General features: G+C 34.6%; 2 protein-coding genes across 5 annotated transcripts in view; one reads left to right on the top strand and one right to left on the bottom strand.

The window, feature by feature from the left end:
* Positions 1-1,267: 1,267 nt before the first annotated feature.
* LOC106133605 (CDK5 and ABL1 enzyme substrate 2) lies at positions 1,268-11,167 on the bottom strand. Of its 4 annotated transcripts, none has more exons than XR_001228572.2 (10): positions 10,677-11,167; positions 10,224-10,330; positions 9,850-10,030; positions 9,394-9,654; positions 8,870-8,905; positions 6,515-6,629; positions 5,893-6,083; positions 5,578-5,785; positions 4,816-5,142; positions 1,268-1,376 (listed from the first exon to the last, which is right to left on the bottom strand). XR_001228572.2 is itself a non-coding variant. In XM_013333395.2 (9 exons), exons 1-9 carry the CDS (start codon positions 10,997-10,999, stop codon positions 5,002-5,004), a joined length of 1,563 nt encoding a protein of 520 aa, XP_013188849.2. In that variant the 5' UTR covers positions 11,000-11,167; the 3' UTR covers positions 2,819-5,001. The 4 variants fall into 4 exon arrangements, 2 of the variants coding, with proteins under 2 accessions (XP_013188849.2, XP_013188850.2); XR_009656946.1 differs by lacking the exon at positions 1,268-1,376 and adding an exon at positions 1,383-1,991; XM_013333395.2 differs by lacking the exon at positions 1,268-1,376 and having other exon boundaries at positions 2,819-5,142.
* Positions 11,168-12,721: 1,554 nt separating this feature from the next.
* LOC106133604 (E3 ubiquitin-protein ligase MIB1) overlaps positions 12,722-18,559 on the top strand; it is a 153,720-nt gene continuing 147,882 nt past the window's right edge. The window contains exons 1-8 of the mRNA XM_013333394.2: positions 12,722-12,937; positions 13,038-13,233; positions 13,316-13,512; positions 13,790-13,957; positions 15,667-15,774; positions 15,967-16,152; positions 16,613-16,765; positions 17,505-17,649. Coding sequence (XP_013188848.2) covers positions 12,827-12,937; positions 13,038-13,233; positions 13,316-13,512; positions 13,790-13,957; positions 15,667-15,774; positions 15,967-16,152; positions 16,613-16,765; positions 17,505-17,649 — 1,264 coding nt within the window. The 5' untranslated portion in view covers positions 12,722-12,826. The remainder of the gene's footprint in view (positions 12,938-13,037; positions 13,234-13,315; positions 13,513-13,789; positions 13,958-15,666; positions 15,775-15,966; positions 16,153-16,612; positions 16,766-17,504; positions 17,650-18,559) is intronic.

Raw genomic sequence — 18,559 nt, 5'->3', positions numbered from 1 at the left:
AAACCTAAATATTTTAACTTTGCCCTCCCAATACATATTCGATAACATCATGCATGTTAGGAAAAACTTAGACTCTTTCAAAAAAGTAGGTGAATGTACTAGTAGATCACTGCGGAACAATTACAAGTTGTCGATCCCAGCACATCGGCTGGCTAAGGTAGGGAAATCTTTTCTGATTAATTGTATAAGATTTTATAATAAATTACCAAAAAGTGTTCTTGAAATGAATGATAGAAAATTCAAACAGTATATTAAAGTTGAGCTTTGTAGGAAAGCCTATTACAGCACGGATGATTATATTAATGATAAACATGTGTGGCCCGAGCTGGACATAATGGCCTCTTAAATGCTTGTGTATTTTTGACATGATCTTGACATAATTTGTACAGTATGTACATATTTTATTTTATATTTATTTTATTTGACGAAATATTCGTATTGACATAATCAGTTCTACATTCATACATGTTTTTTAATGTAGACAATGTGCATTCGTCCACGATTTAGATTTAAGAGATCTATATTTGTAAATTGACGTCCTATGAAAATGCTGCAGTGTAGTTTGTTCCGCCGCTTCTTCTACACATGCGCTTTGGAAGCGGTAGTAGTTATAATTAGATTTAAGTTATGTGACGTCAATAAGTGATACCTTGTATCCAATTTTGAAAATAAATTTATTCTATTCTATTCTATTCTATTCTATTCATGATTGAACGAATGAATGAAGTTTAAAAATAAATGGGATCTGCTAAAAAAAATTATGTAGGTATATTATAAATGTACTTGGTAAATTAAAAGCAAAATATCACATCTACCAGATGTAATAGGCTTTCCACATTTGCAATGGATTTTTAATTGAATTGAATTACGTTTACCTTGTGGTCGCACCAATACAAAAAAACATCGGACCACTCCATTTCTTTCTCGTGGATGACGTAAAAGGCGACTAAGGGACATAAACTTGGGATTCTTATTTTAATGGGCGATGGGCTAACCTGCCACAATTTAAATCTCAATTTTATCATTATGCCAAACAGCTGAATGTGGCCTATCAGTCTTTTCAAGAATGTTGGCTCTGTCTACCCCGCAAGGGATATCCTTTGCGGGGATACATACATACATCTTTATTGACGTGACTTTATGTATCTATCACACACTTGACGATCCATTTGTGTATAAATTTTTGGGAATAAGTAAATTTAAATAAAAATAAAAAGAATAACAAAATACTTAAGTTTCAAACTGATGTATTTTAAATAGGAATTTAACTTTGTTCTTTAATTTTCGCTTCCCATCACGATGCCCGTGGTGCTTCTCCATAATGCTCTCCAATGGTCCAAGAGAGCGCGGTGACTTATTGTTAAACATAGCACGACCTGCAGATAAAGGAAAAGTAAATGCTTAAGTAAGCTTACACAGATTGTTAATTATTAATTATTATAAACGCAAAAGTGTGGGTATACTAAGTTGTAATTAGTTATGTGTTGACAGTTGTTCAATCTTAAAGTTTCGTTATATTTTAACCATTTCAGTTCCGCAAAATTAGCTGCACTTCATGAAACTTTCCAGCTGTCATATCAGATTATTATAAAGGTCACAATTGACACACGAGCCAAGCTACAAACTGCTTTATATAATTATATAGCCTCCATGGCTTTCATGCTGATTTGGAAGCTGAAAATACAAAGTTATGCAATTTACTCCCTTGTAGATTGTTAAAGGAAAAAGCTAATAAACTTTGGTTTGAATTTGAATAAATCTTTCAGTCTTGGATAATTATGTGTTACAAGTATTTATGTAAGATATTGACCAAATTTCAACAGTCTCCGTGGTTTCCAAAAACGCCAGAAAGTTGGTTGTGTATTGAGGTCTGTATCAAGGTCGGCAGATTCCGTAACGTCCGCGGGCATGTCTTGTGGTTGCACATGTTGCGATTTCTTCTCAACGGCCTTCGTGCTTGCAAGGCATAGGAGCACCAATATGAGCAACACCTTTGATCAAAGAAAAATTTAAACAGTAACATCAGAGTAATGTGAAAATTATTTTATTAGATGGTATTTGCTTATTTATTTATTAGATGGTAAAGCTGATTTTATTCGATGGTATTTGCTTATTTATTTGTTGTGATATACTTATAATAAATATTTTTATTATTAAGTAGTTAAACTTCTATTATTCTTACATTCATTTCACATTTTCGTTTTATTATTGGAAATCATATAGGTAGGTAGGTACTTCGGTAACTAATTTTTCGTGTACTTTAATCAGTAGTACCAATGTCGGCAGGTAGGTAGATACTACAATTATTTAATTTTTATGGTACGCACCCCTTTTCCATCTATTTATTACTTAACGTATATAATGTGTTATTTGCCTTAATTAACTCGTTACAGATAGGTAATTAAAATCTATCACTTTATTTACTTAAACAAAAAGTTCACTTACCTTAAAATTCATTGATTAACCTAGTATTTAACTAAGTATACGTATACTGCCTACTTACTTCTCCGGCTGAATGAATAAAAGAATGCGTTTTATTATCATTAATAGCAATGCAATTTGGACCGGATAGTGTTTCATACGTTAGGACACAATAGTCCGTGCGTTCGTTATAATCGATTGCAATGTCAGTCATCCAAATCGGTGTTGTAACTTATTAATTGGGAGTGTTAGCTAGATATTATCTTTTGTAGTATTTCCTCCTGAATTATAAAAGATACTTATAAAATTATCCCAAAATTTATTTGTTTATTTGCGGAATATGTAGGCATATATTTTCATACTCATGTGCCTGCCCCCTGAAACCACTTAGGTACACTTTTTACGATCTAACGTTTATTTACGTTACCTACATAATGAAGGTATTTAACATACCTATGCGTTGTTTACTGTTATGTTTTTTTTTTAATCTACAGGCAAGTTTAAAAAATATCGGTACCAAATATTCGAAGCAGTTTTTTTTTTGCATTCATACCTTTACTTAATTCAAAATGATTTTAAAAATACTACATTTTAGGCTCTATTAAAACAAATCTATTATTTAAAAATATTTATTTAAATGATTAAAGCACAAAGATGTAGTTTTTGGTTTTTATATGATACTGACTACAAGCTAATACATGATTTTTTGAACAATACTGCACACGTCAATTTAGAAAAAAATTATAAATATATCTACTAATATGGGTCAAATTACACAGATTGAGATTTGATTGAGTTAGCTAGTCCTTCAGGCTTGTCCCTTAGTAAGTTCGAGTTTGACTTGCGTTATAGGATACCAACTCAACGATACTTTATTTTATTTTAATAAACATAGATAAACAATGAACATCCAAGACTCGATCTTGGAATCTCTCAGGAATCGTTCTTTTTTCGTCAAGCCCTGGAAGGAGTTTGAACCCTGGACCTTCAGTTTCACAGACAAGCACACTACCTTGGCGCAGGCAGCAGTAGAGGCCGTTAATATAAAAATAGGCAGCTAAATTAATGTAATAACACGAAAGACTATTCATCTGAATCGCTATAGAAATTTTACTGAAACAACAACCAACAATTTTTTTATACATGAACATTTAATAAACTCTCTACAACCAATAATCATACATAAGACTATGTGATATATTTACAACATATCAATTATATAGAATATCTCACCTCCTGGCAGCATTTCTTTATCTCAGACTAGACATAAAAGAAATATATTGCATTGCATTCGGACTTCATTTTATATCACAGTAATTGTACCTAAATATTTAATAACATTTAACAATAACATAACAGGTAAATTGTAAATATTGCCATGTGCCGAAATAGGCTGGGGCTGGGTGTAAGTACTATTGTTTAATAGGGATCTGAAGAGACATGAGACAAGACTTACAGTCTCTTGTAAACGAGGAAACCTAAGATAGACAACCAGCCTGAAATTTGTAACGATCTACTGTTAATAATAACGTTAAACAAACCTGTTAAATTTTATACGTAGGAAGACTAAATACTTAAGACTACACTGTCTTCATAACAATCTAATCATTAAATAAAGATACTTATTTAATTTCAAAATACATAATTTATAAAGTCAGTGCGGGTTAACTATATTGACAATACATACATACATGAAATCACACCTTTTTCCCGGAGAAGTAGGCAGAGGCATCTTTCCACTTGCGACGATCTCTGCATACTTCGTTTGCTTCATTGTGGATGAAGCAAAAAAAAAATATGCAGAGATCGTAACTCATCATAACTCTCTTCATGCAAGGACGTCCTTAATTTGATCAAATATTGACAATAAGTGTAAGTAATCGTTTTATTTTTATTATAATAACGGTGGTATGTTTTACGAGGGGCGAAAAAGGTATCGTCTAAGAAGGAATATTATCCGAGGCAAGAAGACGGCAAATTTTAAAAAAAGCTAAACTAAAGGCTATTTATAACGACGAAACATGTAATCATATTATATGCTTCATCTTCATAAAAACGACTACACTGATTTTTGTACAATCAATTTTTTTTATTTAATTAGAATTAAAATTGACTTTTGCCTAAATGTTTACTACGAATGAGTATATTTTCAGAGGCGTATATTTATCCCGCCGACGACACAAGTCTACGTGCTTATGGTGATCAAAATGCAGATAGTAGTTTAGTGGTAATTTTTTGTATCGAATTAAAGCCACGAAATTACAAACACGAAACGTTCAAAGCGGTAGTATCGTGCGTATCATGCTTATCTATAGTTGGTGTCGGTGCGCCTTTGCACTATTGTGTTTGCACGTTTACGGCGCTGTAAGTATGCGAATATATTCAAACGCTTACCCTCCGTTTTAAATTGAAGAGCTTTAATTAGTACTATCTGCGCATCATCGGCGTGTTGAAAATACGCAGTGTGCTCTAGATTGAGTAACTTTAGATCCAAGCACTAGCTCTGAAATTATCAACGATGCTAGCACGACGCCGGTGGCACACGCGTATACATGGCTCGAGGGCCAGCCTTCGCCAGGGTCACGAGTCGTGCAGCAGCCGCTGGTAGTGCGGGAACACCTCGTACGGCGGCACGTGAAGACCGAACTCCAGGGCCACTAGCACGGCGAACTCGCACTTCATCAAATCTTTCCTGTTCACCCTGAATGTTGTTTCGATACGCTGCAATCAAAAATATAATTGAGACCGATTGATTTATAGTTAGGTAGTTGTTAGTGTGACAGAGACAACCTAGTATAATAATGTTACTAATATTATAAATGTGAATGTTTGTGAGATGTCACGTTCACGCAAAAACTACTGAACCGATTACGATGAAATTTGGTATGTAGGTAGCTGAAAAGCCAGAATAATATATAGGCTACTTTTTATCCTGGAGTTCCCGCGGGATTGATAGTGTTTCCATGCGGATGAAGTCGCGGGCGGCCTCTAGTAGGTATTATATAAACCACTTGAAATGTAACCGACCATTTGGTTGGACTATTACCTACTGGTGAATGAGGAAAGCAAACAAAATAACAGAAAAACACACAAGTGATTTAAAAGTGAAGAGTGGCTATTCTCATTATATCTTTTATTTAAAGAATGTTCACATACCTCTATCAGCGATTTTAACATTTCTCCCTTGACGTCGTTCAGTTTGGCTGATAATAATAAACATGCCCCTGCGCAGAGCTTCCTGTTATCTTTATTTATCAAATTAGCCAAGATTAGCTTCTCGAAATAAACATATGCCTGGGCAACGGACAGTAGGTCAATGCCTCCACTATCATGTTTAGCTATCTTCCTCATTTCCTTTTTGATACTGAAAAAAATTAATCATATTATTATTATATCAGCAAGTAACAAATTTACAAATAAGGACAAATCACTACCTAATCCAAATATTTAAATAAATGCTGTTAAATTTACCTTCGCAGTTTGCTTAGTGTAAGTTTGATGTGTGGAAACTTCTCTCGGAATTTATCATTTAATTCCTTTTTGAGATCTTGAGGGCGCACGTAGTCAATTATAGAGGTCATGTAAGATGTGAACGTTAACAAAGTCCTGTGCTTTCCGGCAATCAGTTCTGGGTCATCTAGGACGTTGGGGCAGTAATGTACCTGTAATAAATAAAAAAAAATAAAACCTATTAAATAACTATGAGGGCATAAAAAATGTAGCATATCACTTAGAACCGAATTATCACACAAACAAAAACCCAGAGCTTTCGCACGCAACTTATGAAAAAGAAGAGTCATGTCAAATGCATAGACAATTTTCTATGCATGTAAAAGCGATATCACGATAAACCTAGTTTTGATCGCCTAAGACGAGGTGCTGTTGGCAATAGTTGTTATTTATAATTATATATTTTAACTATGAATAATTGTAAACTGGTTACTTTCGGCTAATACTAAACGTTTTAGCCGGTTTAAAACGGTTGATCCCAAACCCAATCGGTTTATATTTCACCATACTGGCTATTACTAAACCAAGGCCAAGTAAGTACAATAAATTTGTGTATTTATAAGATTACATAATTTTTACGTACATATTTCTGCGCCATTATTGATCCCTCGTCCCAATCGAACGACTTGATTTCTACAGACGAATGTGGCGGAGAAGACGCTGGGTTTGTTCTCTGAGAGGACTCGTACGAGAAACACCTAAAATATCAAAATATAAGTAACCCATAAGTTAGTAATTGACACTCTAATTCATGGAGTCTCATTGATTTTGTTAGTAAGAAAACTTCATGCAATAAGTAGACCGATTGTTAGAAATATGACCACCATTTCATGCAATTTTGAAACAACACTTGTTTCGTTAATTATTCTATGTCAAAAGATCTATGGTTAACGAAATCAATTATTCAAGTGAAACGCTTCTCTGTCTCATTGATATCATATGCATACATGCTTGATGTGATGTTAATGTGACAGAAACGCATGCATAGACCATGGGCATGGATATCTAATTACCTAAGAGGATTGATTTCATTATGTGATTAGGTAAAATAATGTTATTATTATAGAGAACATGGATATTAAATTAACAAAATGCCTAATTCTGGCTTTTAGGGTGTCTGTAAAACAGCGAGTCAAAAAGATTGAAATATGTACGAAAAAAAGTGCAGAAGAACTTACTATAAGTACCTACTATTGGGAATTGCCTTTTACAGCTATAACTTTTTCATAGTAAATTTATAAAACCATTAGAGAAGAGAAATGCATTGCTGGTAACAATGGCAAATATATGTATAATAGACAAAGGTGAATCCAAAAGTTCGTGGCTAAACCAAGAAAGTAATTTTATTTTTAAAGAAATGTTTTTTTTTTCGACATAGATAATCACCGTTTAGTTCAATGCACTTCCTCCATCTCTCCTGCAATTTATTAATACCATCGAAAAAAAATGATTCCTCAAGGTCGTCAAAATATTCGTCCCGCAGTCGTTACCGCAGCTATCACCTCGTCATTATTAGAAAATTTTGATCCACCCAAGTGTTTTTTTTTAAAATTCGGATAGAGGTGATAGTCCGACGGAGCCATTCCGGCGAATAAGGAGGGAGTGGCAGCAGTTCGAAATCACAGTTGTGAATTTCAGCCATTGATTCTGCTGAGGTTTGAACGCGGGCACTGTCGTGTGAAACAAAAATTTTTTACTGATATTTTCCGGTCGTTTTTCCTTTATTTTTTCTCTTAATTGTCTCAGCAGGTTACAGTTATATTGAGAATTAATTGTTTCACCCTTTGGTAAATAAACTCCCCTTGCATCCTAAAAAACAGATGCCATAACTTTGTTGGTTGACAACACTGCCTTTGCCTTCTTGGGAGTCGGTGAACCGGACCGGTTTCATTGTTTAGACTGCTGCTTCGACTCGGGAGTATAGTGATGAACCCAGCTTTTATCCATAGTTACAAATCGTGACAAAAAATCATCAGGATCGGACTCAAACAGCTCCAAACAGTCACGTGAAATGGTGAAACAAACCCTTTTCTGGTCAGCTGAAAGCAACCTCGGCACCCATCTCGCCGACACCTTGTGAAAACCATTTGAGTTATAATATTTTGTACTCGTCCATAACTTATACCAGTGATCTCAGCAATATAATTAATAGTTAATCTTCGGTCTCCTAATATAAGATCACAAATTTTATCCGTTTTCCTGGGTCGTGGACTTTGATGGCCGACCACTTCTGGGTTCGTCTTCCAGACTCTCCCGTCCGCGTTTCAATTCAGCTACCCACTTTTTTACACACGAATATGACGGAGCAGATTTTTCTAATGTGTTAACCATATCTTCATGGATTTCCTTTAACCCCTTCTTAGGTATACAGGTAAGTATATACCATACCATAGTAAGAAAACTTCATGACTTGTTTCGCACAAAAAATATTTAACAAAGACAGAGAGATGTATTTTATTGCAAATTTGCAGGCTTACTTCTAATTATAAACATTTATTTACTAGGTGAGGCCAGAACTTTTGGATTCTCCCTATACTGGAGCGTACTTAGGGAGGACAATTTTTATGTTTGGGATGTATATGGACAACAATGGCATGTGTAAATAATTAATGGAGCAGTGATTTTATGAATAGCATCAGAATTATTACAACTTATAAAGAGCCCATTGAGTATTGTGTTCCCAATGCATGATCTTATTTTGGCAATACCCAGATTTACATAAATCTTCAGGAAAACTACATTTCAGTTTAAGTCGAATTAATTACACACATAAATAGTAAAAGCAGGAACCCTTTACTACATCTAATTTTAAAAACAAAAGACATGCAAATAGGGCAAATGTGTTACTGCTTTGCATTTGTTATTTCCTTGACCTAATTTAACCAGCATTAGCCAAACCTAGTCTTTGCATAGCTTAAAAAATAATATACTTGTTTACCATTTCTTATCCTTGTGTCTCGTCAATAATTTAGTCCTGAAATTCAAATTGGTTAGTAATGAAATGACTGTGAAAACTGCTAATGATTTAAAGAACACAACTGCTTGATGATTTGTTGCAGCATTTGCAGCTATAAAAATGGCATATGTATACAGTAGATAATGGTTATGTAATATGTATCTATATTGAATAAACTTTCAAATTTAGAATGGCAAAAAATACCACACATATGTATGTTGCTGTGCAAGCGTGACGCTTAGTGTGTATGATTTTATTAAAATTAAATAAAAAAGTTTGACTTGTTTCATATTCGACATTGTTTTGTTTATTGTGAAACTGTCGCTTTCGTCAGTGTTATGAAAAGAGATAGATAGACACAAAACATATAATCAAAGGACAGAACATTGACTCAAATAGTTTCTGGCTTACAGAATCAACATAGAGAACATGCGCACACCATTTACTATGAATTTTAAAGAGATTTAAAGATACTTTTAAGGGGTATGAAATATTTTTATATTAACCTGGCAATAACATGTGGATGACGATTCGATAATTTCCAACTAGACTTGTCACTGAAATCTCCTTCATACATTTTTCTATATTGTTCTCTGGTGCAGACTCGAGAAGGGGCCAACAACTTTGAGTATGATATATCTTGACCAGTCTCCTCTCTTTCTAATCCAAGCAAATCAAAGGGGTCCACACCATTATCTGTGATAGCAGAAAGTGGCCGTGGTCCTGAGGTGTTGCGTCTCCTAACACCATCTTTTCGATGATCAGACCTAAAAATTGTATTCACAATAATATTACTATAAAATATTTGGACTAAAATTAGGTACTGGAATGGAAGAAGGTAAGGGTAAAAGAAGGGTAGAAATTCCAAAGATGTAAATAACAGATTTCAACAAATTGTTAATTCATAAATATGTTTGAGTTGAGAGTAAGATGAATGTTATCAGTCATAATGTTAAACATACCGTGCACTGCGAATAGTTTTTGAGTATGGTATTGTACTAAATACTACACAGGGTACTCCCTGTGGTGGTGCAAATGCAAGTCTTTCATCTTTAAATGAAACTCCTTTTGTTGCACGAACTAACCGAACTTCATTGGTCAATGGATTTTCAGGAATACAAGTGGTACTTGTGCGGAAGCGGCCTACAAATAAAAAGAAATTTCACCATTGGTTCACCAAAAGGGTAAATAAAGAAAAAACAGGTTTCAAATAATGAGAATAATCCACTTAGAATTTTGACACAATAAATTATTTTATAAATATTATACATAAGGATATTATTGTTAAATAATAATAATTTACATTGTATATATATAATGTTAAAAATTTACTTACCAAAGTTCAAACTTTCTGAACTGCTTTTGTCATCTACACTCACATAATTCTTTTTGATTCGAGTTGAATGTTTCTCCTTAAAAGACTCTGTATTACCAGATGAGCATCTAAAAAAAGAAAACGTTTTGATTACAATCACTTTTCATATCTTAGACATGTAACGGCCTCTGTGGCGCAGCGGTAGTGCGCTTGTCTGTGTCACCGGAGGTCCCGGGTTCGAATCCCGGCCAGGGCATGATGAGAAACGAACTTTCTCTGATTGGCCTGGGTCTTGGATGTTTATCTATATACGTATTTATTATATTATAAAATATAGTATCGTTGAGTTAGTATCTCGTAACACAAGTCTCGAACTTACTTCGAGGCTAACTCAATCTGTGTAATTTGTCCCGTATATATTTATTTATTTATATTTATTTATTTAATATATATTGCTTTTATGCTTATGTTTACCTGTCTCTGAAAACTTGTCCTTTAACTGGGGTTATATTAGTATGTTCAGAGTCGGAACTAAGGGAATGATTATCTGCTCCCAAACGATGGACTGGACTTGACTGTGGGACTTTGTTTTTGTTATGAATGCTATTACGCAAAGCAATATCCTTATCTGGATCAGATTTAATCGGTAGTTCAGACTTATCAAGTTTAGCTGTTTTATCAGCGATCTTCACTAATTCTGTGTCTTTAAAGGTGCCATCGAGAGAAATGTTAGATAAAAATGTAACAGCGGCTAATCTTCTGCGCGCTTTCTCATATTTATTACGGTTGCTAGACATGGTGACAAAAATTTGGGGGTATAAATAATGAATTATATCGTGGGCAATCTGAATAATACACAGATGTGAAAAATATTTCTTGTCACCAAAAGTTCAAAAGACCATGAAAATCGCACACCACAAATTACTGAAAACCTGAAAACGCAGACTTAAATAGCATCGGGTAAATAAGAATATGACAGTTGAATTTTTTACATATCTTCTGACGTTGACTAATTTGGCTAATCTTATTTGTGTTCAGACCTGAGGTTCAGACCAAGGAGAACATGAAAATAGGTGAAAACTTATTATGGACAAAGCGTGGCGAACCCAAAATAACTTATTCCACGCGGCTGAAGTCGCGTGGAATAGTTATTTTGGGCATCGTTGATGCCCTCAAGGATAAATAATTTACCCCGTTTTTTTTCACATTTTCCATTATTTCTTCGCTCCTAATAGTTGCAGCGTGATGTTATATAGCCTGAAGCCTTCCTCGATAAATGGTTTATTCAACACAAAATATTTTTTTAATTCGAACCAGTAGTTCCTGAGATTAGCGTGATCAAACAAACAAACTCTTCAGCTTTATAATATGAGTATAGATATAGATTTTACGTTGTGGTTATTCTACTTTTTTTTATTTTGTGAATATGCCGCTATAATAGTTATTTGGAAACAAGATCAAGTAGGTACAATTTAAGTAACATAGGATAACGATGACATCTGCAGAAGTTATGAAACTATGTCGCAGATGTACTGTGTTTCCTTAATCTTAGCATCTCTTTATTACAACAAAAAAGAGAAAGAAAAGGTTCGATGTCTACTATATTGTGTGCAAGTACCTATATTTTGTTAGTGTGTTGTGTGGAAATTGTATGTGTGAGTGTAGGTATGGAAAGGAAGTATGTAAGGGTGTATTGCGATTTGAAACATCTAGAGGATATTTAATCACGGGAATATTTTATGTTAAGTAAATTATTGTTATTCACCGACTTTTATAAGACTTTCCGTATCATCGTATGATAGTTGCATGAGCCATATATGTAAAGTTGTTTATTTATTCTATTATACAAAGTAAAGCTAATGTGGTAAAAATGTTGAGCAGCTAAGGTAGTACGTCGTATCGTATCGTTCGGCAGACTTTGTCTGATCTACGCTTATTATGTTAGATTGTGAGGTCATAGGCTAGTTGTGAATGTTTATATAGAACAGTCTGAAGAACAAAAAGCTGTCTAATTCTAAATGAATACATATATTGACCCCCGACACAATATCGTAGGAGCCGCGGTTCCCCAGGCATAACACCTACCCTGGCGGATAATCTTCCCTTTGTGGCGGTCGAGCCCGAGCCATCGTTCCCGCTACAGTGGTGACCTCCGGTCTTATGGAGGAGTACTGTGGCGACATATTATATTGTTCCCGCTACATATCCTATTACTGTGCCAATCGAATTTAGCCTAACATTGCTAATAATTAAGTTAATGAACTGGAGCTTTAATGATCATATAACGTTGGTAATAAAGTAGCATTAGACAATAACTTACACACATAAAATACACCTTTTTCTCTGAGACAAGTTAAGGGTAATTTGAAAAGTTCAGGTAAGTAAGAGTCGTGTGTTGCAATTTTCACGTTTATCACTTGCTCATATTTCTAGGAGTGACTAAAGTTTTATGGATACCTAGAGGCAATCCGGTGGTAAGAAATAAAATAAAAAGTTGATGTCACTGTCAATGTCAACTCTGATCTGTCAGAGTTCTCAAAATTGTGAAAAGTTTGTTAATGTGAAGGTGGACATATTTGGATTAAATAAATTAAATAATTAATATAATTCGTGGTTAAAATATCATGGAATCTAACGTATCCGGTGCCTCGGCATCTTCGAGAGCGACCAGATTTATGATGGAAGGGGTGGGTGCTAGAGTTATACGAGGTCCAGATTGGAAGTGGGGCAAACAGGTACACTTTTGTTTACTATTTTTTATTGCACACCATTGGACAGTGTAGGGTTTTTATGTTGTTAATGTTTATTATTTAATTTGTCATATTCTCTTTTCAGGATGGGGGCGAAGGACATGTTGGTACTGTAAGAAATTTTGAGTCCCCTGAAGAAGTAGTGGTAGTTTGGGACAATGGTACAGCTGCCAACTACAGATGTTCCGGAGCTTATGATTTGAGAATTCTCGATAGCGCTCCAACAGGTGTCAAACACGAGGGCACTATGTGTGACACTTGTAGACAGCAACCAATCTTTGGTATGTTTGTACACACTTTTGTACCCTCATCAATAAATTAAATTTGGGTTCTTCTGTAGTGTTTGCACTTACCTGGTTTCAGGAATTCGCTGGAAATGTGCTGAATGCAGTAATTATGATCTTTGCTCAGTATGTTATCATGGTGACAAGCATAATTTGCGACACAGATTTTACCGTATTAGTGCACCTGGGGCACAGAGATGCTTGGTCGAACCTCGGCGCAAAAGTAAAAAACAGGCAGTAAGAGGTATTTTCCCTGGAGCCAGAGTTGTTAGAGGGGTAAGTATGTTTAAATTGGTATCTTTAAACAAATATTATATGTTTTAAATCAGCTATTGCTGTCAGTCTATTGTACTAAATTAGGAATAAGCATGGATATCTTGTACTAGTGAGTCTCTCTATTTAGAGGCAATTTTATACACTTTGATACATTGGCATAATATTTAAAGATCACATCTCTAAATGTATGTGTAAGTGATTAATACACTGTCAGGATTACAATAAAGCTGGAAAATCACAAGATTGATAATGGTTATCATTTGTGTGGTGTTTACAGGTGGACTGGCAATGGGAAGATCAAGATGGTGGTAATGGTAGAAGAGGTAAAGTTAATGAGATTCAGGATTGGTCAGCAGCCAGTCCTCGTTCTGCTGCTTATGTTGTCTGGGACAATGGCACTAAGAACTTGTATAGAGTGGGATTTGAAGGAATGGCGGACTTAAAGGTGATATTTTGTTAAAAACTTGTTACAATAGCTTGCTTGTATGATCCATGAAAATTCCTTCAATATTATCCAGTTGAAAAATCTTAAAAAGATTTCATAAATTTTATAAATAAATTTTTTCTTATAGATATCTAAAAAAATAAGATAGGAACAGAAAGGAAAAGTAGTGAGGAAATTGTAATTAATCAATCAATATATTTTTATTTGTGAAAATAGGTTAAAATTAACCATACATACATACTCATACATATAATCACGTCTATATCCTATGGAGTGGAAATGGAGTTCTAGACTGGTCTAATCGATTTGGCATTTCTGTTAATGTTAAAAAGTGTCAGGCTATAGTAGTTGGCAGTTTCTATCAGATTAATAATATTGACATTAACACTTTGCCACTGCTGATCTTTGACGGAACTATAATTGAATTTAGTACGACTGTTAAAAACCTTGGCTTACATATTGATACCAACTTACATTGGGATTCACAGGTTGTTGCAACCAGTCGGAAAGTTTACAGTGTTCTGCATTATCTGCAACGCTTAAAACATTTTCTTCCAACAAAGACGAAGATTTTGCTTACCCATGCACTTCTTCTGCCTATAATTGATTATGCTGATGTGTGTTATCTGGATTTAACTGAAGAGCATCTCAACAAATTAGAACGTCTTCTAAACAATTGTATCAGGTTTGTTTTCTGCCTTCAGAAGTACGATCATATTTCTGAATACCGTTCTCAGCTAAAATGGCTCCCCATCCGTAACCGTAGAAATCTTCACATTTTATGTCAGCTCTATACCATTCTCAATAATCAGCTTGCCCCAGAATATCTTAAAAAAGACTTCCAACTATTAAGTTCTACTCACGAAAAAGTCCTACGTTCTTCAAATAAGTTAACTCTTGCCATCCCTTTTCACCGTACAGGTATTGCCTCCAATTCTTTCGCCGTTATGGCTGTTAGGCTCTGGAATTCACTTCCTGAGTCCATCAGGACATCCCCAAGTCGTTCTAGTTTCAAATCGCGGGTATACAGGTTTTTCTTGAGTCGCGAGGGTATTTAATATCGCCTTTTCACTCATTTCGGTAATCGCTGCACCTATTTATTTATGTATATTGTTTATCTATTGTAGTTTTTATGTATATATATTAAAATTATTTTATTTTATTTTATATTTTGTGTAGGTATAAATATATTTATTTAGTTTAACCCCACATTAAGTTCTCTGTAAGACCCAATGGTTGACTGGTAGATAATGCTTCTAGCATTAAGTCCGCCAATTGTGCTATACATTTGTATTTTGTGCAATGAAGTTTAAATAAATAAAAAATAAATAAATAAATATCCCTTGCCAGACAGAGCCAACATTCTTGATAAGACTGATAGGCCACGTTCAGCTGCTTGGCTTAATTATAGTATTGAGATTTAGTGACAGGTTGCTAGTCCATCACCTAAAAGAAGAATCCCAAAAACAATGAGCCATGTTACAGATTATTCCACTTTGATCACCCAGGTGATATAAATAAGATTCATAGAAATAATCAATTGTAATATAATAAAATTTTTATAAAGGCAGAAGTAAGTTGTTTATTACATTCTCATAGATAATTTAACCGCTGCACTAATTACCATGAAATTTTGCATACATTTAATTCAGAGTACATGTACTTAACAAATGATATTCATTTAATGTGTACAAAATGAACTTTTTCAGGTTGTCAATGATGTGAAAGGACAAAATGTTTACAAAGAACATTTGCCTTTGTTAGGAGAATTAGGGCCAGGACGCTCAGGGCCTCATGGACTTCAAGTTGGTGACCAAGTAAGTAAATAATTATTAGTCTGGGTAGTTTTCTCAATATTTCTGTTTATCATTTAGTTTTGCTTTGAAGTTAATAATATTAGAGCTAAATATGAAAATCAATGTATTTCTTAAAAGCATTCAATATTCCCTGGAGGGTTAACAAATCTGATTTCAGGAACCTAAATATAAGTAAACCATTATAAATTTCAGGTTAATGTTGACCTTGACTTGGAGATCGTACAGTCACTGCAACATGGTCACGGTGGATGGACTGATGGCATGTTTGAGTGCCTTGGCTCCACGGGGACAGTCGTCGGTATTGATGAAGATCATGACATTGTTGTTACTTATGCAAGTGGCAATAGGTGGACTTTCAACCCTGCTGTTTTAACAAAGGTAACTAACAGCTTAGGATGTAGATGAGTTGACTAATTCAGCTGTAGGATGCTAGTGAAAAATTCAGTTGTAACTTGTACTTATATCCCATTTGTCATACAGAGAATATAGGTAAAATATGTATGTAAAACTCCATCCTGGGAAAGGCTTACATTCTTCTCTTTCTCTCGTCTCTATTTGAATACCAATTCTATACATACATACATACATAAAATCACGCCTCTTTCCCGGAGGGGTAGGCAGAGACTACCTCTTTCCACTTGCCACTATCTCTGCATATTTCCTTCGCTTCATCCACATTCATAACTCTCTTCATGCAAGCTCGGCGGTTTCGGGTACTTTTGACTTGACCCTTTACCAATTCTATCATTAGCTAAGCCTAAACTATATAGCTGAACATGGCCTTCCAGTCTTTTCAACTCTGTCTACCTCATACCTCATCTTAAATGTGTGGTGGTAGGTATGCGGCGGCAACATGAGCTCGTCCCTGGCGGGCGCGGCGGGCGCGGCGGGCGGCTTCGCGGTGGGCGACCTCGTGCAGGTGTGCGCGGACCAGGAGCGAGTCAAAACTCTCCAGCGCGGACACGGCGAGTGGGCGGAGGCAATGGCACCTGTAAGGCGAATAAAGCAGAATAGCTCTTCGTTTTACCGTTTACATTGAAGGTGGCAATGAGTTAGGGGTTGTAAAGATTTAGTCTTGATGTTCAAATGTTTCGTAAGTAAGAAATATAAAAAATTTTCGCCGTGCATAATACTTAGATTTGGTACCAGATATATGACTGTATGTTTTCCAAATAAAATAAAATAAACCTTATCTAAATCGTATATACATATATATATAGATATGGTTAACCAAGTAGGGGCCAATGAAAGCTTGAATTTATTTCTAAATATCCTTATACAAAACAGTTTACTCAAACATCTCAGAACAATGAAAATATGTGATATTTTTCTAAAATTTTGATTAGGTTGACTGTACTCTAAAATTGTCTAAACCACACATTACCACTTTTCAATGTAAGCGGGGCATCAATGATTGCTTGTAGACAAATTTGCTTCTTATTTTGCTTCGCACAAACATTACACAATATATTTAATAGGCATCAAAATCAGAATTATCTACTGAAATGACTTCTTCCAGTGTATAATTCTGTTTTATACTTTAAAAGATTAGATTAGTATCAATATGTTTCCCAGAGTAAAAGAAGTATTGTGTAAGTTTTGCTCGAATTTTCTCTTTTAAATATTCTATCCTTTCCATTTTTATTTAATATGCTTTTCAAAGCGTCTATAAACAAAAGCTTCACGGTGTTTTCATTATAATATTTTGTGACGTCATTATTTATTTCTAGACCCTTGGCAAAATAGGTCGTGTACAGCAAATATACCATGATAATGATCTGAAAGTTGAAGTGTGCAATACATCGTGGACATACAATCCAAATGCAGTAACCAAGGTGGCATCATCGGATGGAAGCATCCCAGGGAACTCGTCAGGTATTCTAAAAGTTTACATGTTTATTAGGTACGCTTTTAAAGGCTACGATATAGAAGTAAAACCAATAAAGAAATTAACAGAGTGTAAAAGTGACTTTGACGTTATACTAGCTAATAACGTATATACATTTGTTAATTATTTCTAAGACACTTTTATTCTTTGCATAGCATAGAGTTCACACAAATTCGTAATAACATATTGTATTTGATTATTCGTTTATATTTTAAAGTTACAATTGAAAATACTTGCTTCGATTACGCAATATATAATTTTCATGTGCTTATCCGATGTTTATTTTTGGATAATGGAAAACCCCATTAAATGGGGTCATGAAGACATATCTTGGTGTCTCGCATGCCATATGCTTCTTTGCCTTTTTAATACTGAAAATGCCTGTCCAGCTAGCTGCTAATATTATTCTTGGAGGCTTTTTATGTCGAAAATTGCTTCATCGAAAGGCCTTTGTGGTCAAAGAAAACTATAATATTTTTGAATGCTTATACATTTACTAACATATTGATCGTTTAATGCAATAACCTAGATAAATGTGTCGACCCCTTGGCATAAAAGGAAAGCAAGGACCAGGTCGACGGATCAGGTTCGGGCTTCCACATAGCAGGCTGTTAGTCACATGATAGTTTACATTATTAGGTCGGGGAAAATGATTTCTCTATTTTTTCAATCACGATACTAACTAAATAGACAATATTGATCCCATTATTTATTAGAACTGTTGATACGAAATGACGACGGTTTGACAAGAAAAGCCGTTGAAGGAATAATAAAATATGGCATTAATGTCATGCAAATATAGGAAAAATAATGTTTAAAGTTTACGCACTTGATATTGATGCAGAAATATCTTCAGTTCTTCATTGTTTACTTAGCTGTGTTTATCAAAGTACTTGC

This window comes from Amyelois transitella, chromosome 2, assembly GCF_032362555.1.
Source record: "Amyelois transitella isolate CPQ chromosome 2, ilAmyTran1.1, whole genome shotgun sequence".
In the NCBI taxonomy this organism is placed as follows: domain Eukaryota; kingdom Metazoa; phylum Arthropoda; class Insecta; order Lepidoptera; family Pyralidae; genus Amyelois; species Amyelois transitella.
This window is presented reverse-complemented; position numbering and strand designations above follow the sequence as displayed.